At 40.8% G+C, this 25,851-nt stretch overlaps 1 protein-coding gene across 1 annotated transcript in view; it reads left to right on the top strand.

Annotated features, from left to right (window-relative positions):
* dock1 (dedicator of cytokinesis 1) overlaps positions 1-25,851 on the top strand; it is a 533,069-nt gene that overhangs the window by 117,212 nt on the left and 390,006 nt on the right. The window contains exons 17-19 of the mRNA XM_061931733.1: positions 9,547-9,650; positions 14,026-14,209; positions 24,123-24,220. Of these exons, the coding sequence (XP_061787717.1) occupies positions 9,547-9,650; positions 14,026-14,209; positions 24,123-24,220 (386 nt within the window). The remainder of the gene's footprint in view (positions 1-9,546; positions 9,651-14,025; positions 14,210-24,122; positions 24,221-25,851) is intronic.

Below are 25,851 nucleotides of genomic sequence, written 5' to 3' on the forward strand. Positions count from 1 at the left end.
ATTAAAAACTCGCCTCTGCATAATCAATGACTTTAAAATGGCTTACAGGCTATCAATGCATGTTAAAGGCCTACTGAAACGACATTTTTTTATTTAAACGGGGATAACAGATCCATTCTATGTGTCATACTTGATCATTTCGCGATATTGCCATATTTTTGCTGAAAGGATTTAGTATAGAACAACGACGATAAAGTTTGCAACTTTTGGTCGCTGATAAAAAAAAGCCTTGCCTGTACCGGAAGTAGCGTGATGTCACAAGTTGAAAGTCTCCTCACATTTCCCCATTGTTTACACCAGCAGCGAGAGCGATTGGGACAGAGAAAGCGACGATTACCCCATTAATTTGAGCCAGGATGAAAGATTCGTGGATGAGGAACGTGAGAGTGAAGGACTAGAGTGCAGTGCAGGACGCATCTTTTTTCGCTCTGACCGTAACTTATTATTAACTCATTGGATTCCACACTCTCTCCTTTTTCTATTGTGGATCACGGATTTGTATTTTAAACCACCTCGGATACTATATCCTCTTGAAAATGAGAGTCGAGAACGCGAAATGGACATTCACAGTGACTTTTATCTCCACGACAATACATCGGTGAAGCACTTTAGCTACGGAGCTACCGTGATAGCATCGTGCTTAACTGCAGATAGAAACAAAAGAAATAAACCCCTGACTGGAAGGATAGACAGAAAATCAACAATACTATTAAACCATGGACCTGTAACTACACGGTTAATGCTTTCCAGCCTGGCGAAGCTTAACTATGCTGTTGCTAACGACGCCATTGAATCTAACTTAGCTACGGAACTCGACAGAGCTATGATAAAAACATTAGCTCTCCACCTACGCCAGGGGTCGGCAACCTTTACCAGTCAAAGAGCCATTTTGACCAGTTTCACAAATTATAGAAAACAATGGGAGCCGCAAAAATTTTTTTAAATTTTAAATGAAATAACACTGCATAAAGAGTTTTTTTTTTGCTTTGTGCTATGTATAACCAGGGGTCTCAGACATGCTGCCCACAACGTTATGTGGAAATTGAAAGCTGGTGCGGCACGCGGGTTTTAAATGAATGGCGCTTGCCAGCGTCATGCGTGCCGAGATGGTACAGCACATTGCACCCACTACAGTCAGCGTGCCTGATCAGCCACACGTTGTATGAGGCTACCGCTTGCTCACGTTAGTAACAGCAAGGCATACTTGGTCAACAACCACACAGGTCACACTGACGGTGGCGGTATAAAAAAAACAACTTTAACACTCTTACTAATAATGCGCCACACTGTGAATCCACACCAAACAAGAATGACAAACAAATTTCGGGAGAACATCTGCACCGTAACACAACATAAACACAACAGGACAAATACCCAGAATCCCATGCAGCCCTAACTCTTCCGGGATACATTATACACCCCCCGCTACCAAACCCCGCCCACCTCAACCGACGCACAGAGGGGGGGGGGGGGTTGATGTGTGAGGGAGCAGGGTTGGGGCGGGGTTTGGTGGTAGCAGGGGTGTATAATGCAGCCCGGAAGAGTCAGGGCTGCATGGGATTCTGGGTGTTTGTTCTGTTGTGTTTATGTTGTGTTAAGGTGCAGATGTTCTCCCGAAATGTGTTTGTCATTCTTGTTTGGTTTTGGTTCAAAGTGTGGCGCATTATTAGTAAGAGTGTTAAAGTTGTTTTATATGACCACCGTCAGTGTAACCTGTGTGGCTGTTGACCAAGTATGCCTTGCTGTCACGTACGTGTGCATGCAGAAGATGTATATTGTATAACAAGTGTTGGGCTGGCACGCTGTTAATACAGATTGTAGAGGGCGCCAAATGTTGTACCATCATGGCACGCCCTTATTATAGCCGTAAGGGTGAAAATCGGTGAATATTAATCCCGGGAGTTTTCTGCGAGAGGCACTGAAATCCGGAAGTCTCACGGGAAAATTGGGGGGTTCAGCAAGTAAGCTGCTGAGCCGCATCAGAGTGATCAAAGAGCCGCATGCGGCTCCGGAGCCGCGGGTTGCCGACCCCTGACCTACGCCAACCCTCATCTGCTTATCAACACCGAAGCTCACCTGCGTTCCAGCGATCGACGAAGCCACGAAGGACTTCACCCGATCATCGATGCGGTCGGCGGCTAGCTTCGGATAGCGCGTCTGCTATCCCAGGCAAAGTCCTCCCGGTTGTGTTGCTGTAGCCAGACGCTAATACACCGATCGCATCTACAGCTTTCTTCTTTGCAGTCTCCATTGTTCATTAAACAAATTGCAAAAGATTCACCAACACAGATGTCCAGAATACTGTGGAATTTTGCGATGAAAACTGAGCTTTTTGTATTGGATACAATGGCGTCCCAATACTTCCGTTTCAACCATCGACGTCACGTGCATACGTCACAGTGACGTGCGGTGAGGTTGATGGCTGGTGAGGCACTGACTTCATCACAGTCAGATTTACAAACATATGAACCCTAAAGAGTATCTTTTTCACCATTTGATTGGCAGCAGTTAACGGGTTATGTTTAAAAGCTCATACCAGCATTCTTCCCTGCTTGGCACTCAGCATCAAGGCTTGGATTAAATCACCAAAAATTATTCCCGGGCGCAGCGGTGCTGCTGCTCACTGCTCCTCTCACCTCCCAGGGGGTGATCAAGGGGATGGGTCAAATGCAGAGGACAAATTTCATTACACCTAGTGTGTGTGTGACAATCATTGGTACTTTAACTTAACTTCAACTTTACACATACAAACTGTAGCACACAAAAAAGCACATTTAATAAAAAAAACGTTATTATGGTCTTACCTTTACTTATAAAATAAATCCATGAGCCGCTATTGTGCTGGATTAATGCAATCCCTGACGAGAGTGTTATATCAACTAAAGCCCTCACTTAAACTTTCCACGTGCAAGATTGAATCTATTTAAAAAAGTGTAACCGAGGGTTTATAAATGTCGCCTATACTGTATGAAACTACAAAATAACAAACACGGAGGCTCCAGTTTACACGAGGACCACTTTATTTACCTTCTTTCAAAAACTTCCGCTCCACTCCAACGTGTCGTCACTTCCGCTCTTAGCGCCTTCAAAATAAGAGCTCAAGGCATATACTGTATAACAGCGCATAACAGGAACTTAACATCACAAAGAGGAAAGCCCATAAAAATAGGTTACAAAAGTTATTTAATAAGAAGCCAAAAAGTGCAAAAACAATAATGTTCGTGTTGTAGTCTGCAGGTGTACGTAATGTTGTGGCCCTGCAGTCATTCACAACTCCTCCAACACGAATATTATTGTTTTTGCACTTTTTGGCTTCTTATGAAATAACTTTTTTAAATAGATTCAATCTTGCACGTGGAAAGTTTAAGTGTGGGCCTTAGTTGATATAACGCTCCCGTCAGGGGTTGCCGTGCATTCTACGCGAGGGTGCAGGAGGCAAGCCTCAGCCAGTGCGTCTTTTGCAGCCGTTTTATGATCGCTCAGCACAAGAAATACTTTACACACATACAGTTGTTGACAAAATACACTGTACATTATATACCTCAGCTTGGACTATGGAAATGTATAATATAATTCATATAGCAATACGGTCTCACTGCACAGCAGGCCAGCAGTTAGCAGAGTCCGCAATCCATGTTGAGGCACTGAGTGACGTGCCTCAACTGGCTGCTGTTCACCGCACCGTCTCTTCTCAGTATTTGAACGGCAAATGTGAAAATTCAGCGATTTTAAATAAAAATAATCTAAAACGGGTGAAGTTAAATGGAAAATAACTTTATAGCATAATCACTGGATACATATAACAATTTAATAAAAATAAAAAAAATTTACATTTTACACAGCCTCACCTGCCTCTAGTGACTGCACGTCACTGATACGTCATCATACCTAGACATTTTCAACCGGAAGTTTCGCAGGAAATTTAAAATTGCACTTTATAAGTACCGTGCCGTATTGGCATGTGTTGCAATGTTAAGATTTCATCATTGATATATAAACTATCAGACTGCGTGGTCGGTAGTAGTGGGTTTCAGTAGGCCTTTAAGGACAATCATAAAAAGCACCTATCAGGTTACACGCCTGACATTTGTCACCTTCCAAGCCAACGGGTCAAGAGCTACAATTAAGGGTTCTTCAAAGCTTAGATGAAGTCATCATCACCACTGTTTGTGGTACTTCCCTTTTCTGGCGCCGTCGCCCGAGGCCAGGCTTGAACTTTTACAGCAGTGACCGAGCGGCACGTACTCTGGCGGCGACCATGACGTGCCGCTCGGTGTGTCAAGACTATCACTGTAACGCTGTCAGTCGTCATCAGACTGGGTGTCTTCGCATTCCGCTTTCCCGTGTCATTATCATGCGTAGTAAGAAAAAAAGAAGTGCCCCAGCGTGCACTCGACATTAACTTGAACTGACAGCCTAACTTGAAAGTCGAACAGGCTGCACACCTTTCACGACAAATGGAACTTTGATTGGCTCACAAAAAGAAATGTAGCCTGAAATGGACTTCTTTCCTTCCAAGTTGCATATAGCCTTTTCCCTCCGGTGGCTCCTGCCAAGCCAGCCGAGCGATTATTCACTGCAGAGGGCCGCAAGCAGCAAACCAATAGAGAGGGAATTTATGCAGATAGAATCGGCGGTGCAATCTGATGAATGGCGTCACCCCACCGCACGTAAATTTGTGCTTGTTGATCTGCGATGATGATGGATGCGACCTGACCGGAAGGCTCGGTTGTAAGTCTAGTGATTGTACGGTTTATTTGGAACACGTTCAACAAAGTTGCATGTTGGCACAATTCAACATGTCCCATAAGCAGAAGTCATTTACCTCTTCTCCAATTTCTGATAGTTTGTGTACTTCCTGTGTTTAAAGGGGAACATTATCACCAGACCTATGTAAGCGTCAATATATACCTTGATGTTGCAGAAAAAAGACCATATATTTTTTTAACCGATTTCCGAACTCTAAATGGGTGAATTTTGGCGAATTAAACGCCTTTCTATTATTCGCTCTCGTCACATCCGCCATTTTCTCAAACACATTACAAACACCGAGTCAAATCAGCTCTGTTATTTTCCGTTTTTTTCGACTGTTTTCCGTACCTTGGAGACATCATGCCCCGTCGGTGTGTTGTCGGAGGGTGTAACAACACGAACAGGGACGGATTCAAGTTGCACCAGTGGCCCAAAGATGCGAAAGTGGCAAGAAATTGGACGTTACCACTTTACCGACGAAAGCTATGCTACAACAGAGATGGCAAGAATGTGTGGATATCCTGCGACACTCAAAGCAGATGCATTTCCAACTGGACTGGACAGATCAGCTTTCAGGAAAAGAGAGCGGATGAGGGTATGTCTACAGAATATATTAATTGATGAAAACTGGGCTGTCTGCACTCTCAAAGTGCATGTTGTTGCCAAATGTATTTCATATGCTGAAAACCTAGTTCATAGTTGTTAGTTTCCTTTAATGCCAAACAAACACATACCAATCGTTGGTTAGAAGGCGATCGCCGAATTCGTCGTCGCTTTCTCGCGTGTCGCTGGCTGTCGTGTCGTTTTCGTCGGTTTCGCTTGCATACGGTTCAAACCGATATGGCTCAATAGCTTCAGTTTCTTCTTCAATTTCGTTTCCGCTACCTGCCTCCACACTACAACCATCCGTTTCAATACATGCGTAATCTGTTGAATCGCTGAAATCCAAGTCTGAATCCGAGCTAATGTCGCTGTCCCTTGCTGTTCTATCCGCCATGTTTGTTTGTATTGGCATCACTATGTGACGTCACAGGAAAATGGACGGGTGTATATAACGATGGTTAAAATCAGGCACTTTGAAGCTTGTTTTAGGGATATTGCGTGATGGGTAAAATTTTGAAAAAAACTTCGAAAAATAAAATAATTCACTGGGAACTGATTTTTAATGGTTTTAACCCTTCTGAAATTGTGATAATGTTCCCCTTTAACATGTCCCGTTGTTCTGTTATGGATAAGACATGTATAATGGAGAGATTTTTTCCAATAATTAAATATTTATAAATAGAGTTGTAAAGACTCTATTTATAAATATTTAATTATTGGAGAAAAGGCAGCGAACTCTCCCCAAATTATAATAAACACCTCCCAGTCTACTACTAGTAACATCACTATGAGCCCGTTGACATTCTAGAAATATAAACAGCAACTCAGCTCGCTCGCAGTCCTGGCTTGAGGTGAAGGCTAATTCGCTTTTAGCGTAACGTTAGCTCATTTTGCAGTGTCTGTGTGTGTGTGTTACGGACAGCAAAGCCCTGTCTGTCTGTTATTTCACTTTATCTTTTTCTGTGTTGATTGAGCTGTGTTGAAGCAGCAAAAAAGGACATTATGTTAAACGAAGAGTTTCTGTCTCTGATAGTTGATATAATAATGTAACTGCATCATAAAGCCTACATGAACTCCATGGTGTTCAGGGATGAATAGTCTCTCCTATTGCTATTGTACCATTTTTTCAGCTATAGTTACATTAATCATTAGTAATGGAGCAGCCTAGTTTTGAATGGCAGGGTCCCTGCTATCACATGTTGATAAAAATATAACATTTACATAATAAAAATCAACTACAGGCTTCCCAAGTGCTGTAATAAATTAAGCATGATGAGTTGACTTGAAACTGTTTAATGTTGCACTTTTTATATGTAGAAGAAAAGTTTTGTCATTGTATTTAATCTGAGCAACAAGTTGAGGCAGTTTAATGTTGATTAACGTGGGCAGAATTATTATAGTGTTCCCAATGTTAAAAGGATAAAGCCATTGTTTACAAATATGGTAAATAAATAACCAAAAAATGTGTATTTTGTTGTTTTCTTAATGTACCGAAAATGAACCAAACCGTGAAGTCTAAACCGAGGTACATACCGAACCGAAATTTTTGTGTACCGTTACACCCCTATTGTATATACAGGTATGTATGTTTATTTATATATGTATATGTGTGTGTACACAAACCCTGTTTCCATATGAGTTGGGAAATTGTGTTAGATGTAAATATAAATGGAATACAATGATTTGCAAATCCTTTTCAACCCATATTCAGTTGAATATGCGACAAAGACAAGATATTTGATGTTCAAACTGATAAACTTTTTTTTTTTTTCAAATAATCATTAACTTTAGAATTTGATGCCAGCAACACGTGACAAAGAAGTTGGGAAAGGTGGTAATAAATACTGATAAAGTTGAGGAATGCTCATCAAACACTTATTTGGAACATCCCACAGGTGAACAGGCAAATTGGGAACAGGTGGGTGCCATGATTGGGTATACAAGTAGATTCCATGAAATGCTCAGTCATTCACAAACAAGGATGGGGCGAGGGTCACCACTTTGTCAACAAATGCGTGAGCAAATTGTTGAACAGTTTAAGAAAAACCTTTCTCAACCAGCTATTGCAAGGAATTTAGGGATTTCACCATCTACGGTCCGTAATATCATCAAAGGGTTCAGAGAATCTGGAGAAATCCCTGCACGTACGCAGCTAAGCCCGTGACCTCCGATCCCTCAGGCTGTACTGCATCTACAAGCGACATCAGTGTGTAAAGGATATCACCACATGGGCTCAGGAACACTTCAGAAACCCACTGTCAGTAACTACAGTTGGTCGCTACATCTGTAAGTGCAAGTTAAAACTCTCCTATGCAAGGCGAAAACCGTTTATCAACAACACCCAGAAACGCCGTCGGCTTCGCTGGGCCTGAGCTCATCTAAGATGGACTGATACAAAGTGGAAAAGTGTTCTGAGGTCTGACGAGTCCACATTTCAAATTGTTTTTAGAAACTGTGGACGTCGTGTCTTCCGGACCAAAGAGGAAAAGAACCATCCGGATTGTTATAGGCGCAAAGTTGAAAAGCCAGCATCTGTGATGGTATGGGGGTGTATTAGTGCCCAAGACATGGGCAACTTACACATCTGTGAAGGCGCCATTAATGCTGAAAGTACATACAGGTTTTGGAGCAACATATGTTGCCATCCAAGCAACGTTACCATTGACGCCCCTGCTTATTTCAGCAAGACAATGCCAAGCCACGTGTTACATCAACGTGGCTTCATAGTAAAAGAGTGCGGGTACTAGACTGGCCTGCCTGTAGTCCAGACCTGTCTCCCATTGAAAATGTGTGGCGCATTATATAAAGCCTAAAATAGCACAACGGAGACCCCCGGACTGTTGAACAACTTAAGCTGTACATCAAGCAAGAATGGGAAAGAATTCCACCTGAGAAGCTTAAAAAATGTGTCTCCTCAGTTCCCAAACGTTTACTGAGTGTTGTTAAAAGGAAAGGCCATGTAACACAGTGGTGAACATGCCCATTCCCAACTACTTTGGCACGTGTTGCAGCCATGAAATTCTAAGTTAATTATTATTTGCAAAAAAAAAAAAACGTTTGAGTTTGAACATCAAATATCTTGTCTTTGTAGTGCATTCAATTGAATATGGGTTTAAAAGGATTTGCAAATCATTGTATTCCGTTTATATTTACTTTTAACACAATTTCCCAACTCATATGGAAATGGGGTTTGTGTATGTATGTATATGTATATATATGTGTATATGTATATGAATATATATATATATATATATGTGTAAATATATGTACTGTATGTATATGCGTATATATATGCCATCCATCCATTTTCTACTGCTTGTCCCGTTCGGAGTCATGGGGGTGCTGGAGTATATATATGTACAGTGTATATATATATATTGTTTTTAATTTTTATTTATTTTTTATATTTTTATTTATTCAGAATTGTTACAATCGCAATTCATTCGAAAATCTTTTTTTTTTTTTTAAACACCCCTTGCATTTACCTTGGAGAGCGGGTTTCTGCAGTATCTCCTTCGAGCTGCTTCTCAGTCAAACACACCAACCAGCAGCTTTTCTATATTTTCATGGATAAATATCCACAATTTACAAATAATTGTAACTTCCTTGGCTGGCGTTATTGAGTCATTCTGCTTCAGTATAGTGCCGACTGGCAGGGCCGGTCATGTTTTTGATCATTTCTTTCTTTAATTCGATGAATATCATCCACTTCTTCTTCTCAGCACTGTCCTTCACACTCACTTTCTTCCTTCTCTTGGTTGGACAAACAAAGTTATGACAGTTAGCTCTGACATAGATCGTATATTTCATGCTAAAGTCTAGTTTTATTTTTTCCAATGGTCAAGTTTGTGTCAATAATCAAATAGCACCGATTCGATAAAATGATTTTTTAAACAGACTCATATTGGTATATTGTTTAATTTCTTTGCTTAACCCCTTCCCAAATTATATTCCCCATATTGAGATGCTGAAATGTTTTAGAGTTGTGCAGGTTGACAGTCATTAATTTAAGTACAGTATGCTTACAATTTCCTCATCAGGTAGAGCATTACGTGCATATTTTTATCATAGGAGAAAACCCACAAGATGCCCACAGAGTATACTTTATGGTCGTCTGTAGCCATGCATCTTCTCCTGACGGTTCTCTTGTTTCCCCATCTCCATGAACGGTGTCCCCGTCGCCGCTCGCAGCCAAAGACAAATCGGAGAAGATCTTCGCCTTGTCTTTCGTGAAGCTAATGAGGTACGACGGGACCACCCTGAGGGACGGCGAGCATGATCTCACCGTATACAAGGTACAAATACACCATTGCAGGCCGCTCGGGTGGGAGTGTATAAATAATCCCTATAACTGTCTCCTATGGAGGATTGTGTGGTGGGCAGTCTTATTGAATTGTAAGGCTCGACTGTGGCCTGTAATGTCATTTAAAATGTGTTTTCTGTCTCTTGTTTTGTGTTATTTTCCTCTCTCACTTGGCGTTCTTACAAATGATCTCGTCCAGATAGCACTAGTTTGTTCAGCGAGGACCGTACTGCATTTATGAACACATTGTACAATCACTGTTTCATATTATAAATACTTTCGAGAAATATTTTAGGAGCATTTTGAATCAATCAATCAATCAATGTTTATTTATATAGCCCTAAATCACAAGTGTCTCAAAGGGCTGCACAAGCCACAACGACATCCTCGGTACAAAGCCCACATAAGGGCAAGGAAAAACTCACCCCAGTGGGACGTCGATGTGAATGACTATGAGAAACCTTGGAGAGGACCGCATATGTGGGTAACCCCCCCCCTCTAGGGGAGACCGAATGCAATGGATGTCGAGTGGGTCTGACATAATATTGTGAGAGTCCAGTCCATAGTGGATCCAACATAATAGTAAGAGTCCAGTCCATAGTGGGGCCAGCATGACCCCATCCCGAGCGGAGACGGGTCAGCAGCGCAGAGATGTTCCCAGCCGATGCACAGGCGAGCGGTCCACCCCGGGTCCCGACTCTGGACAGCCAGCACTTCATCCATGGCCACCGGACCTGTGGCCCCCCCCCCCCCCCCCCAAGGAAAAGGGGAGCAGAGGAGAAAAGAAAAGAAACGGCAGATCAACTGGTCTAACAGGGGGGCTATTTAAAGGCTAGAGTATACAAATGAGTTTTAAGATGGGACTTAAATGCTTCTACTGAGGTAGCATCTCTAATTGTTACCGGGAGGGCATTCCATAGTACTGGAGCCCGAATAGAAAACGCTCTATAGCCCGCAGACTTTTTTTGGGCTCTGGGAATCACTAATAAGCCGGAGTTCTTTGAACGCAGATTTCTTGCCGGGACATATGGTACAATACAATCGACAAGATAGGACGGAGCTAGACCGTGTAGTATTTTATACGTAAGTAGTAAAACCTTAAAGTCACATCTTAAGTGCACAGGAAGCCATTGCAGGTGAGCCAGTATAGGCGTAATATGATCAAACTTTCTTGTTCTTGTCAAAAGTCTAGCAGCCGCATTGTGTACCAATTGTAGTCTTTTAATGCTAGACATAGGGAGACCCGAAAATAATACGTTACAGTAGTCGAGACGAGACGTAACGAACGCATGAATAATGATCTCAGCGTCGCTAGTGGATAAAATGGAACGAATTTTAGCAATATTACGGAGATGAAAGAAGGCCGTTTTAGTAACATTCTTAATGTGTGATTCAAACGAGAGAGTTGGGTCGAAGATAATACCCAGATTCTTTACTGATTCGCCTTGTGTAATTGTTTGGTTGTCAAATGTTAAGGTGGTATTATTGAATAAATGTCGGTGTTTAGCAGGACCGATAATCAGCATTTTCGTTTTCTTGGCGTTGAGTTGCAAGAAGTTAGAGGACATCCATTGTTTAATTTCATTAAGACACGCCTCCAGCTGACTACAATCCGGCGTGTTGGTCAGCTTTAGGGGCATGTAGAGTTGGGTGTCATCAGCATAACAATGAAAGCTAACACCGTATTTGCGTATGATGTCGCCTAGCGGCAGCATGTAAATACTAAAGAGTGCAGGGCCAAGAACCGAACCCTGAGGAACTCCGCACGTTACCTTAACATAGTCCGAGGTCACATTATTATGGGAGACGCACTGCATCCTGTCAGTAAGATAAGAGTTAAACCACAACAAAGCTAAGTCTGACATACCAATACGTGTTTTGATACGCTCTAATAAAATATTATGATCGACGGTATCGAAAGCAGCGCTAAGATCAAGAAGCAGCAACATAGATGACGCATCAGAATCCATCGTTAGCAGTAGATCATTAGTCATTTTTGCGAGGGCTGTCTCCGTAGAGTGATTTGTCCTGAAACCGGATTGAAAAGGTTCACAGAGATTGTTAGACACTAAGTGTTCATTTAGCTGCTGTGCGACAATTTTTTCGAGGATTTTCGAAATAAAGGGAAGGTGGGACACCGGTCGGTAGTTTTGAACACAAAAACACCTCTATTGAATAAATGTCAGGTAAAAATTTGTATAAACAACACTAAAGTCCCTTTTCATCCTGTCAGTACATCCATATTTTCAGTTGTACTGCACAGACGGGAACAAAACATGCTAAAAAATGTAAATAATCAAATGTATATACTTGTTCTTATGCTTTCTGAGCTCACTGTGTTCACCGCTCGCTGTACATATCCTACGAAGTGAGACTTACACTTTTACAATGTCCATTTCTCAGATGATATAATAGTTGATGGCTAAAATATGATAATAGCAACCAAACCTAACCCCCCCACCCCAACCCCCTCCAAATCCCACCCCCCGTATTGTAAATAATGTAAATAATTCAATGTATATACTAGGGATGTCCCGATCCAGGTTTTTGCACTTCCGATCCGATACCGATATTGTTTTTGCATTTCCGATCCGATACCGATACTGACCGATACCGATACTGACCGATACTGGCCTATCCGAGCATGTATTAAAGTTTAAAGTTATTTAGCCTACTTAGTTGTCAGAATCATGTTGAAAAGGGTTTTAGTACTCTTGATAACAACTAGCCAGCTGAATTAGGGGAGTTTGAATAATACACAATGGTTGGTAACAAGAAACTGACCTGTTTATTCAAGGATAAACACAAAATAGACAAAATTATACATGACAAAGAGAAATGGCATCATTGAACTAGGGCTGGGCGATATGGCCTTTTTTTAATATTGCGATATTTTAAGGCCATATCACGATACACAATATATATCTCGATATTTTGCCTTAGCCTTGAATGAACACTTGATGCATATAATCACAACAGTATGATGATTCTGTGTTTTGATTGATTGATTGAGACTTTTATTAGTAGGTTGCACAGTGAAGTACATATTCCGTACAATTGACCACTAAATGGTAACACCCCAATAAGTTTTTCAACTTGTTTAAGTCGGGGTCCACTTAAATTGATTCATGATACAGATATATACTATCAGATATATACTATCATCATAATACAGTCATCACACAAGATAATCACATTGAATTATTTACATTATTTATAATCCAGGGTGTGGAGGGTAAGTGTCAAAAAGACAGCCAAAAGAGTTTGATATGAGAATACATCTAAAGTTAAAATATAGGGTAGAAATGCACCCATTTGCAGGAAATGTAGTCTTGATTTTCAAAATTTTCTTTCAAGGCTTGCATGTCTACATTAAAACATTCTTCTTCATACTGCATTAATATGTACTACTTTTAAACTTTCATGCAGAGAAGGAAATCACAACTAAAAAAATCACTAATTTTTTCATACGGTGTTGATCTGGAAATTTTTGCCTCAGCATTTTGATGGTGTGGGCGTGTGGCACCGAATCGAGATAAGCGTCTCGACAGACCTTACAATATTTGAACAATGATGACGAAAACTGTTTTCTCTGTCGTGTCCGTGTGTCGAAAATTGTTATGCGCTTATTTTTTTATTAGATTTTGTGCGTGGCATAGATTTGCTATGCGCAGAGGACGCTTAAACAGTGCGCAATTGCACAGGCGAGCACCTTAGAGGGAGCGTTGCTCGCACGGCTGCGCTTGCATCACAGCTAACGTTAGCCATGCTGCTACCTCTCTGCTGGGAGAGGACGTATACGTATGTGACGTATGACGTGACAGTATGTGACGTATGTCGTGACAGTATGTGACGTGTGTAAGAAGGTGCACTTGCTGTCTGTGAGAGGGAGACACAGGACAGAGTGAGAAGAGCCTGTCGTGTAATGCCAGCAGCTAAAAGCAACTGCGTGAGAATTGTGGATGTGTTGAAAGTGTGCTGGAAAATGCGGAACGGAAATTACGGAGCAACAGAAAAGTGGAATGTATTATTTAAATAGGTGCGGACCGGAGTTTTCTTTTAAACTGGATCTGGATCGGTATTTTCCCATGCCTTGCCGATACGCAATTTTTGGCAAATATCGGCAGCCGATCCGATCCAAATATCGGATCGGGACATCCCTAGTATATACTTTGATGATTAACTTGTGTGATGACTGTATTATGCTGATAGTATGTATTTGTACCATGAATTGATTAACAAGTTGAAAAACGTATTCCGGTGTTACCATTTAGTGGTCAATTGTACGGAATATGTACTGTACTGTGCAACCTACTTATAAAAGTCTCAATCAATCAATCAATCCATCAAACAATCTCATTTTCTAGGCCGAAGCAAAGCGGCTGGAGGACTCGTCCCTGTACTTGAACCTGCCCGCCACCAAGATGGAGCTGGAAGAGAAGGGCTACTCCACTACGGGAAAGAGCACGCAGAACCTGGGAAACTGCACCGTCAGCAAAGACTCCTTCCAGATCTCCACCTTGGTCTGCTCCACCAAGCTCACACAGAATGGTAACCATCTCTTTACTCAGTAGACTGACATTTTTTGTCCATCTTGTTTTTGGCTAAAGCGGGTCAGACTGTAAAAGTGTCGTGTCCAAACACATTGACAAGAATTGTTGTGGCTGTAGGCCAGTGTTTTTCAACCACTGTGCCGCGGCACACTAGTGTACCGTGAGATATTGTTTGGTGTGCCGTGAGAATTTATGTAATTTCTCCTAATCGGGTTAAAAATATTCTTTGCAAACCAGTAATTATTGTCTGTGCTGTCAAGAGATTGGCAGAGTAACTGTGTAATACTCGTCCATGTCAGTAGGTGGCAGCAGGTAGCTAATTGCTTTGTCAACATCAGGAACCTGATTTGTCGTGATCACAATATAGGGAGCGTGCAGGTGAAAAGGTATCTAATACTTAAACCAAAAATAAACAAAAGGCATTGAAGCTTAGGGAAGGCTATGCAAAACAAAACTAAAACTGAACTGGCTGCAGAGTAAACAAAAACAGAATGCTGGACGACAGCAAAGACTCACAGCGCGTGGAGCAGACGGCGTCCACAAAGTACAACTATACATGACAATCAACAACAAAATAGGAGCGCCAGACAAGAACTAAAATACTACAAACAGGAAAACACCAAAAAAACTCCAAATAAGTCAGGGGGTGATGTGACAGGTGGTGACAGTACACCTATTTTGAGACAAGAGCTATATTGATGCATGCTTGGTTATGGTTTGAATTTTTATCCAACAATTGCGAGAACGACTTTTTACTGTCAATACCGGGTGCTGAGTTTCATTTTTTTATGTTTTCTGCTGGGGGTGTGCCTTGGGATTTTTTCAATGGAAAAAAATGTGCCTCGGCTCAGAAAAGGTTGAAAAACACTGCTGTAGGCCATACTTGCCAACCCTCCCGATTTTTCCGGGAGACTCCCGAAATTCAGCGCCTCACCCGAAAACCTCCCGGGACAAATATTCTCCCGAAAATCTCCCGTTTTTCAGCCGGAGCTGGAGGCCACGCCCCCTCCAGCTCCATGCGTACCTGAGTGAGGACAGCCTTTTTTCACGACAGGAGGGCAACAGGGTGACAAGAACTAAATCATCCAGACTAAAGATACATTGTATTATTATGTTTATCTTACCTAAAAATAAATATATTTATTAATTTAAAAAACCAACTAAATAAATGTTTACTATATTTTCCTAAAAACATCAACATTAATTGTATTTTTATTTTTATTTTTTCTGACTCCTTATTACATCCAGCCTTAGAATTATACCGGTACATTAAAATAAACATATTTGAAATAATTAATTTTAAATTATCATAATAATTCATTTAAAATGACCATATTTAATTATTAAAATAATTGTTTGTTTATCAAAAATTTAGCATTTTATTTATTACATTTTGAAGCTCTCAGAAGCCAAGTTATGTTATATTCATGTTATATTTATGCAAGTTTGAAGTATCAATGATCTAAACACAGTTTTGTTAGCATTTTTTCAGGATGTAGATATATATATGTATGAAATACTTGACTTGGTGAATTCTAGCTGTCAATATACTCCTCCCCTATTAACCACGCCCCGCCCCACGCCCCCAACCTCCACCCCCCACCTCCCGAAATCGGAGGTCTCAAGGTTGGCAAGTATGCTGTAGGCCAGGGGTGCTCACACTTTTTCTGCAGGCGAGCTACTTTTCAATTGATCAAGTCGTGGGGATCTACCTCATTCATATATATAATTTATATTTACTTATTTATGAAATATATGTTTTTGTTAATAAGTTAAAGGTGTTTAATGATAATGCAAGCATGTTTAACACATAGTTAATATTGTTAATAAATTAAAGGTGTTTAATGATAATACAAGTATGTTTAATACATATAGTTAATATTGTTAACAATTTAAAGGTGTTTAAAGATAATACAAGCATGTTTAATACATATAGTTAATATTGTTAACAAGTTAAAGGTGTTTAATGATAATAAAAGCATGTTTAATACATATAGTTAATATTATTAATAAGTTAAAGGTGTTTAAAGATAATACAAGCATGTTTAACACATATAGTTAATATTGGTAACAAGTTAAAGGTGTTTAAAGATAATACAAGCATGTTTAACACATATAGTTAATATTGTTAATAAGTTAAGGTGTTTAAAGATAATACAGGCATGTTTAACACATATAGATTCCTTTCTTTCATGAAGACAAGAATATAAGTTGGTGTATTACCTGATTCTGATGACTTGCATTGATTGGAATCAGACAGTGGTGCTAAAAACGTCCGCATTTTCGAATGGAGGAGAAAAAAGTCCTCCTTTCTGTCCAATACCACATGAAAGTGGTTGGTTTTTGGCATCTTGTTTGTCCAGCTTCCGTACTCCTTTGTATACACTTTACAAGAAATACATTGTCGGCAAACTCCGTAGCTTGCTAGCTTGTGCATGCCAGCTTTCTGAGACTCTTGTTTTGTTAGCGCAACTGTGCAGTCGGTCTTTAGAGTTTTGACGACAGGTACGGCGCCAGAGTCTGTTGAAATAAAGTGTTTCTCACCTTCCAGTCGGTAATTTTAATGAGCTGGCAACAGCCAGCGTCATCTCAGAAGACCCTCGGGTGCCGTGAATGTCAATCAAGTGACGAAAATGACGTCATAGTGAAGATTTATGATCGCTCATTTTTAGGACTATTTTTTTTAATGCCTGGCTGGTGATCGACTGACACACCCTCAGAGATCGACCGGTAGCTCGCGATCGACGTAATGAGCACCCCTGCTGTAGGCAAACCTCTCCCATGAAATGCATTAGAAGTCTAGCTCTGTGCACTTTAGACAATGTTACTTTGCTGCCGTTGTGAAACTCATGGTTTACAATTAACCCATCTATTACCCGCTATTAATGCTTCTTTCTACCTATATAGTATTACCTATAAAAGGTCCAAACAAGACCGGATTGTACAAAACCAAATCCATATTTGCCATTAGAAATGAAGAAAATCCAATTACCGTATTTTTCAGAGTATAAGTCACTCCGGCCGAAAATGCATAATAAAGAAGGAAAAAAACATATATAAGTCGCACTGGAGTATAAGTCGCATTTTTGGGAGAAATTTATTTGATAAAAGCCAACACCAAGAATAGACATTTGAAAGGCAATTTAAAATAAATAAAGAATAGTGAACAACAGGCTGAATAAGTGTACGTTATATGAGGCATAAATAACCAACTGAGAACGTGCCTGGTATGTTAACGTAACATATTATGGTAAGAGTCATTCAAATAACTATAACATATAGAACATGCTATACGTTTACCAAACAATCTGTCACTCCTAATCGCTAAATTCGATGAAATCTTATACGTCTAGTCTCTTACGTGAATGAGCTAAATAATATTACTTGATATTTTACGGTAATGTGTTAATAATTTCACACATAAGTCGCTCCTGAGTATAAGTCGCACCCCCGGCCAAACTATGAAAAAAACTGCGATTTATAGTCCGAAAAATACGGTAATCCGTACAAGACACCCAAAAGTATGAACACAAAACACTTTTTTATCAAGAATAGTTCTAGTTTTACATGTAGAGAACAATGTGAAATAAAACTTATTAATAAACATATATTTTACCTTTTTTAAAGAAGACAGTGGTGATGCCACATTGCTACAAGTTATTTCCTAAAATCAATAGTGTTTCTCACCTTTTTTACCACTCCTGAAAAACAACCCCACACCATAATTCCTCCTCCACCAAATTTCACACTCAATCAATCAATCAATCAATGTTTATTTATGTAGCCCTAAATCACAAGTGTCTCAAAGGGCTGCACAAGCCACAACGACATCCTCGGTACAAAGCCCACATAAGGGCAAGGAAAAACTCACCCCAGTGGGATGTCGATGTGAATGACTATGAGAAACCTTGGAGAGGACCGCATATGTGGGTAACCCCCCCCTCTAGGGGAGACCGAATGCAATGGATGTCGAGTGGGTCTGACATAATATTGTGAGAGTCCAGTCCATAGTGGATCCAACATAATAGTAAGAGTCCAGCCCATAGTGCGGCACAATGCAGTGTTAAATGTAGCGTTCTCCTGGCAACCTCCAAACCCAGACTGGTCCATCAGATTGCCAGACGGAAAAACATGATTCATCAGTCCAGAGAAGGTGTCTCCACTGCTCTAGAGTCCAGTGGCGACTGTTTCCCACGCTTTGCATTGGACTTGGTGCTGTATGGCTTAGATGCAGCTGCTCGGCCATGGAAACCCATTCCATGAAGCTCTCTGCGTACTGTATGTGGGCTAATTGGAAGGTCACATGAAGTTTGGAGCTCTGTAGCAACTGACAGAAAGTCTTTGCACTATGCGCTTCAGCGTCCGCTGACCCCTCTCTGTCAGTTTATGTGGCCTACCACTTGGTGGCTGAGTTGCTGTTGTTCCCAAACTCTTCACTTTTCTTATAATAAAGTTGACTTTGGAATATTTAGGAGCAAGGAAATTTCACGACTGGGTTTGTTGCACAGGTGGCATCCCATGACAGTTCCACGCTGGAAATCACTGAGAGCGGCCCATTCTTTCACAAATGTTTGTAGAAACAGTCTCCATGCCTAAGTGCTTGATTTTATACACCGGGCCAAGTTATTTGGACACCTGATTCTCATCATTTGGATGGGTGGCAAAATATTTTTGGCAATATAGTGTACTTGTTGAAAGTGAAAATGTGGCCTATGTTTTGCATGGATATATACATTTGTTGCCGGCGTGTTTACAAAGAATGCCTCTCCCCTTGTATCCGTGTGTGATGTGGAGGTTGTGCGTTGCCACGGTAATTTCCTCCAACGTTTAAAGACATGGTGTTTGTTCCTGCAGTGCGCAGCAGGTGAAGACAGCAGATGAGCGGCCTGCACGCAATGATTGTGGAGGCAGAAATCAGTCATTTCCTCCTCTTGTTTGTCAAATCCCCTTTTCTTCTTCGCTGTAAGAGGAGACGACAGCACCCACTGTGTAGATTCACCTGCAGAAGGATTGTTGGCGAGCTTCCGCGGACGTTAGCAGTCATTTTCTGCGTGATTAGCCACCGTTTTTACCACTGTGGTGCTATGGAGGCTTTTCTGCATGCAGTTGACTTTTTAGCGGTATTACAACAGTGGTTTTGTTGCCGCTGTGTTAAAAAGATAGCAGCGCGCCTTTTGAAGATTTAACGAATGGTGGCATGCCTTCGCGAATGTTAGATTTGTTTTTGTTGTGATTAGCTTTTTTCGCTATTGGGATGTTTAAACTTTTCTATTGCTTTTTACCGGTATAAAAAAAACTATAACACTCTTACTAATAATGCGCCACACTGTGAACCCACACCAAACAAGAATGACAAACACATTTCGGGAGAACATCTGCACAGTAACACAACATAAACACAACAGGACAAATACCCAGAATCCCATGCAGCCCTAACTCTTCCGGGATACATTATACACCCCCGCTACCAAACCCCGCCCACCTCAACCGACGCACAGAGAGGGGGGGGGGTTTGATGTGTGAGGGCGCAGGGTTGGGGTGGGGGCGGGGTTTGGTGGTAGCAGGGGTGTATAATGTAGCCCGGAAGAGTCAGGGCTGGATGGAATTCTGGGTGTTTGTTCTGTTGTGTTTATGTTGTGTTAAGGTGCAGATGTTCTCCCGAAATGTGTTTGTCATTCTTGTTTGGTTTTGGTTCAAAGTGTGGCGCATTATTAGTAAGAGTGTTAAAGTTGTTTTATATGGTCATCGTCAGTGTAACCTGTGTGGCTGTTGACAAAGTATGCCTTGCTGTCTCGTACGTGTGCAAGCAGAAGATGAATATTGTATAACAAGTGTTGGGCTGGGACGCTGTTAATACAGATTGTAGGGAGCGCCAAATGTTGTACCATCATGGCACGCCCTATCATGCCCTTATTATAGCTAAAAGGGTGAAAATCGGTGAATATAAATCCCGGGAGTTTTCTGCGAGAGGCACTGAAATCCGGAAGTCTCACGGGAAAATTGGGGGGTTCAGCAAGTAATCAGAGTGATCAAAGAGCTGCATGCGGCTCCGGAGCCGCGGGTTGCCGACCCCTGTCCTAACCGGTATAGGATAGGATAGGACTTTATTGTCATTGCACAAGTATAACGAAACTATGTTTTCAGCACAAACCCGTTCAAGATTAGACAAACAAACAGTGTTCAGGGTTACAGAACAGGAACGCTGAAGATAAGAAAAATGTAAAACGCTAGGGAAGAAGATGAGTAAAAACAAATACAATCTAGACTGGGCTCCTAAGGGGCCCCAGTCTGGAGTGGGGAAAAATCCTCCATGCCATGCACACATAAACACGTTACATTTAATCACGGCAACTCGCAACAGAGGGCGGGGAGTTGGAGCCCTGGAGGGCGACTGCTGCTATGAAGCGCTGCAAGCCGTCCATCACCCCGAGGGGAAACAAGCAGTGGTGCGGGCGTGGGGTGGGGGAGGATGTGTGTGTGTATGTGCCCATTGTCTTGGGTGTGATGATGTAATGTTCATAGACTGGGGCCGTTCTGCATGCAAGCAAAAGTTCGACTCCAGGTGTCGTTGAGGAGGGAGAGAGGTAAAAAGCGTCCATCATTGAGGTGTCCTCGGGGTGTTTTCAGAACAGCCTGTTCCTGTTGTTCACAGCGTCAAGGCCATTCGAGGGAGTCAAATCGTAGATTAGGATGTTTGTTTTCCGCGAGCAGACAATACAATGACTTGTCTGTTGTATTTGTCCATGCTCGCTGCTCTCATATTCAATTTTTCCTTTTCAAGTTTCTCCATGATGTGATCCATGTTGCGATTCAGTTCAGAAATCGCCACAGTCTGTGATCCCACAGCCCGGCCCATTGCGACGAACAGCCTTTGGGCTCCTTGAGTAGCTGCCATCGTCTTACGAATTTGACCATACACCAGAGCAATGCCCAGCCCAATCAGCAGGTGCCAAATAGGTAGATGTCTTCCACGTCCTCGATGGAAAGGACTGAGAGGCACATGATTTTCCATTTATCCCAGGAATCTCTCACGTACCCCGCAGCAATGGTTCCACCAGGGCAGCCAGGCTCGCCCGAACCTCTTTTCCTCGTCAAAAATATTTTGTCAATTGCGTCGAGAGTCCAGCGGATCATTTCCATGTCTGATGTTTAGATTTGGAGGACAGCGCAAAGAAAGAGGCTTCAAAAAAGTTAATGTTCATGTTCAGGTATCACATCATTGGTTCTGTTGCTTTGGATTCAGTCACATTTTCACTCTGCTGTAGTTATTTTTTGCATGACTCAGTCACAGGTTTATTCTGGGGTCGCATTAAAAACTGTACACGTTTTTTAACAGTACTTAAGATCTCAATGTGTGCCCAAAACTGGGCTTTAATTTTAAATTCTGGCAAAGGTATGATGTTTTTTTCCTTTAAAAGACAGTTAACAACAGTTGCTTGATAGTTTTGTTGGACACTTTTTTATATTTAAAGTAGACATGTCCGATAATGGCTTTTTGGCCCGATATCTGATATTCCGATATTGTCCAACTCTTAATTACCGATTCCGATATCAACCGATACCGATATATACAGTTGTGGAATTAACACATTATTATGCCTAATTTTGTTGTGATGCCCCGTTAGATGCATTAAACAACAAGGTTTTCCAAAATAAATCAACTCAAGTTATGGAAAAAAAAATGCCAACATGGCACTGCCATATTTATTATTTAAGTCACAAAGTGCATTCTTTTTTTTAACATGCCTCAAAACGGCAGCTTGGAATTTGGGACATGCTCTCCCTGAGAGAGCATGAGGAGGTTGAGGTGGGGTGGGGGGGTGGAAAGGGGTAGTGGGGGGTGTATATTGTAGCGTCCCGGAAGAGTTAGTGCCTTAAGGGGTTCTGGGTATTTGTTCTGTTGTGTTTATGTTGTGTTACGGTGCGGATGTTCTCCCGAAATGTGTTTGTCATTCTTGTTTGGTGTGGGTTCACAGTGTGGCGCATATTTGTAACAGTGTTAAGGTTGTTTATACGGCCACCCTCAGTGTGACCTGTATGGCTGTTGACCAACTATGCTTGCATTCACTTGTGTGTGTGAAAAGCCGTAGATATTATGTGATTGGGCCGGCACGCAAAGGCAGTGCCTTTAAGGTTTATTGGCGCTCTGTACTTCTCCCTACGTCCAAGTACCACTCCGTAGAGCGGCGTTTTAAAAAGTCATAAATTTTACTTTTTGAAACCGATACCGATAATTTCCGATATCACATTTTAAAGCATTTATCGGCCGATAATATCGGCAGTCCGATATTATCGGACATCTCTAGTTTAAAGTAGGAGCTAGGCATAATAATAGAGAAGAGAAAACTAGAGTGTGAATGTGATGTATAATGTAAAGCGCTTTGGGTGTCGTGCAGGTATAGTATAGCGCTGTATGAATACAAATCATTTAGAGTGCAGTACTTGTCTGCAACCAGCAGAGGCACTATTGATTCACTGTCAACCACTTGGTGCTCTAAAGCAAAAGAACATGATGTTAGCGATTGGAGGTGCACAAAAAATTGATTCACATCCGAATCGCGATTCCTATTCATCCCGATTCTAAATCGATTCATACATTTTTTTAAATCAATTAAAAAATATATATATACAGTACAGGCCAAAAGTTTGGACACACCTCCTCATTCAATGTGTTTTCTTTATTTTCATGACTGTAGATTGTCACTGAAGGCATCAAAACTATGAATGAACACATGTGGAGTTATGTACTTAACAAAAAAAGGTGAAATAACTGAAAACATGTTTTATGTTCTAGTTTCTTCAAAATAGCCACCCTTTGCTCTGATTACTGCTTTGCACACTCTTGGCATTTTCTCGATGAGCTTCAAGAGGTAGTCACCTGACATGGTTTTCACTTCACAGTCTTGATGCCTTCAGTGACAACCTACAATGTAAATAGTCATGAAAATAAAGAAAACACATTGAATGAGAAGGTGTGTCCAAACTTGTGGCCTGTACTGTCTATAATAATAATAATAATGTTTTTTTTCCCTGTAACAATCAATTTTTAAATACCTTTTTAGACCATCCCCATGCAACCAGTAGGTGTTTTTCTAACCTGTTATCTTGTTGAAAAAGTTTCATTGTAATTATTATACCAAATAATACATTGCGACAATTGGTTTGAATCGAGAATCGTGTTGAATTGAGAATAGATTCTGAATCTACCGTATTTTTCGGACTATAAGTCGCAGTTTTTTTCATATATGTTTTTTTCCTTTTTTATTATGCATTTTTGGCAGGTGTGACTTATACTCCGGTGCGACTTATACTCCGAAAAATACGGTTATAGTCATCCCAGGAATCGGAATCGGATCGAATTTGTTAGGTGCCCAATGGTCGGCTTGGGCGTAATACAACATTGGACTTTAATAGGCAGAAAATATTGTTTATTTATTTCTGTCCCATTAAATATACAAAAACAATACATTTTTAAACATCAAGGTTGTGTCCTTTGAGACTTGTTGTGCATGTTTTATTTGCTCATTCAAATGAACAGAAGGACACTTTTGTCGCAAGTAAATATTCATATGTTAATTCCAAGTCTTTTACATTTCAATTGCGCTGTGACAATGTCACCTGTTTTGCATCACACAATCTGCCATTCTTTTGTGGCTGCTTGCTCGCCAGAGCTGCTGTTTACTTAAAATGACTACAAATATCCTTTTTTTTTTGTTTAGTGTATTTATGTCAGTATATGGAAGAAGAGGAAATAAGCTGTTGTTTTTCTTCTGGCTTCATGGCTTCAAGCCTGTAGAATACAAATGTTTTTTGATTCAAATTGCCTAGACTTTTTGGACTTTGTAGCAAAAGAAGCAGAAACACAGAGGATAACGTGCACATTGCTAATATTTCTTTGCATGTTTTCCCAGTCGACCTACTGGGCCTGCTGAAGTGGCGCTCCAACACCAGCCTCCTGCAGCAGAACCTGCGACAGCTGATGAAGGTGGAAGGCGGAGAGGTTGTCAAGGTCAGGGTTGTCGATGATATACTTTGTGCTACTTGCATCTTATTATTGTAGCCTCTTAGATGGCACATTTTGGGAAAAATTCAAGTTGGAAAAAAAATGGAACAGGCATCATTCTCAGCTATCGGAAACACGTAGAACCACCATATTGGCAAAGAAAAGCAAAAAATATATTTTCATGTACTAAAAGGAAAGTAAAATAGAATAGATGTTTATTGCCATTTGCACAGGTGCAGGACAGTTCAGGTCCATTGGAACTTTAGTTTTTTTCCTCTAATCAGCGGCTACAAAAAAAGTGAACAAATATAATGGCAATGTAAGAAGAAAAAAAAAAAAAAAAGAGTACAAAAAAGTACAAAGTAAAATAGATAAGTTGTTTTTACAGCTAAGTAAATTAAAATAAACTGTACAGAAATGATACACCATAATAATGTAAATATATCATTAAAAAAATAACTGATGAGGGGAAAACTGTACAATGAAAAAAAAATGTAAATATGTTTTTTTGTTGCACTTATTATCTCATATTGCATTTGAGGTTATTGCACACATACATTTTACATTGTATAATTGCCCCGTTTTTGTTTTTGAGGTTATTATTGGATTCTTGTATTGCATTGTGAGTTTGTCAATAGAGATGTCCGATAATGGCTTTTTTGCCGATATCTGATATTCCGATATTGTCCAACTCTTAATTACCGATTCCGATATCAACCGATACCTATATATACAGTCGTGGAATTAACACATTATTATGCCTAATTTTGTCGTGATGCCCCGCTGGATGCATTAAAGAATGTAACAAGGTTTTCCAAAATAAATCAACTCAAGTTATGGAAAAAAAATGCCAACATGGCACTGCCATATTTATTATTGAAGTCACAAAGTGCATTATTTTTTTTAACATGCCTCAAAACAGCAGCTTGGAATTTGGGACATGCTCTCCATGAAAGAGCATGAGGAGGTTGAGGTGGGGGGATTGGGGGCGGAGGGGTAGCGGGGGGTGTATATTGTAGCGTCCAGGAAGAGTTAGTGCTGCAAGGGGTTCTGGGTGTTTGTTCTGTTGTGTTTATGTTGGGTTACGGTGCGGATGTTCTCCCTAAATGTGTTTGTCATTCTTGTTTGGTGTGGGTTCACAGTGTGGCCCATATTTGTAACAGTGTTAAAGTTGTTTATACGGCCACCCTCAATGTGACCTGTATGGCTGTTGACCAAGTATGAATTGCATTCACTTGTGTGTGTGAAAAGCCGTAGACATTATGTGATTGGGCCGGCACGCAAAGGCAGTGCCTTTAAGGTTTATTGGCGCTCTGTACTTCTCCCTACGTCCGTGTACACAGCGGCGTTTTAAAAAGTCATAAATTTTACTTTTTGAAACCGATACCGATAAGTTTGAAACCGATACCGATAATTTCCGATATTACATTTTAAAGCATTTATCGTCCGATAATATCGGCAGTCCGATATTATCGGACATCCCTAGTTGTCAACTGTCCATTCAGTCTGTGAGCTGTGGGTTAAAGTACTTTCTTCCCATCTTCAGTATCGAAAAATAATGTATATTGAATACGTTTGGAAATATGTATTGAAAAGACGTATTTTTGTTTATATTTTTGTGCTCTTAATTAGATGAC

The sequence above is a fragment of the Nerophis lumbriciformis genome, linkage group LG39, assembly GCF_033978685.3.
Source record: "Nerophis lumbriciformis linkage group LG39, RoL_Nlum_v2.1, whole genome shotgun sequence".
In the NCBI taxonomy this organism is placed as follows: Eukaryota; Metazoa; Chordata; class Actinopteri; order Syngnathiformes; family Syngnathidae; genus Nerophis; species Nerophis lumbriciformis.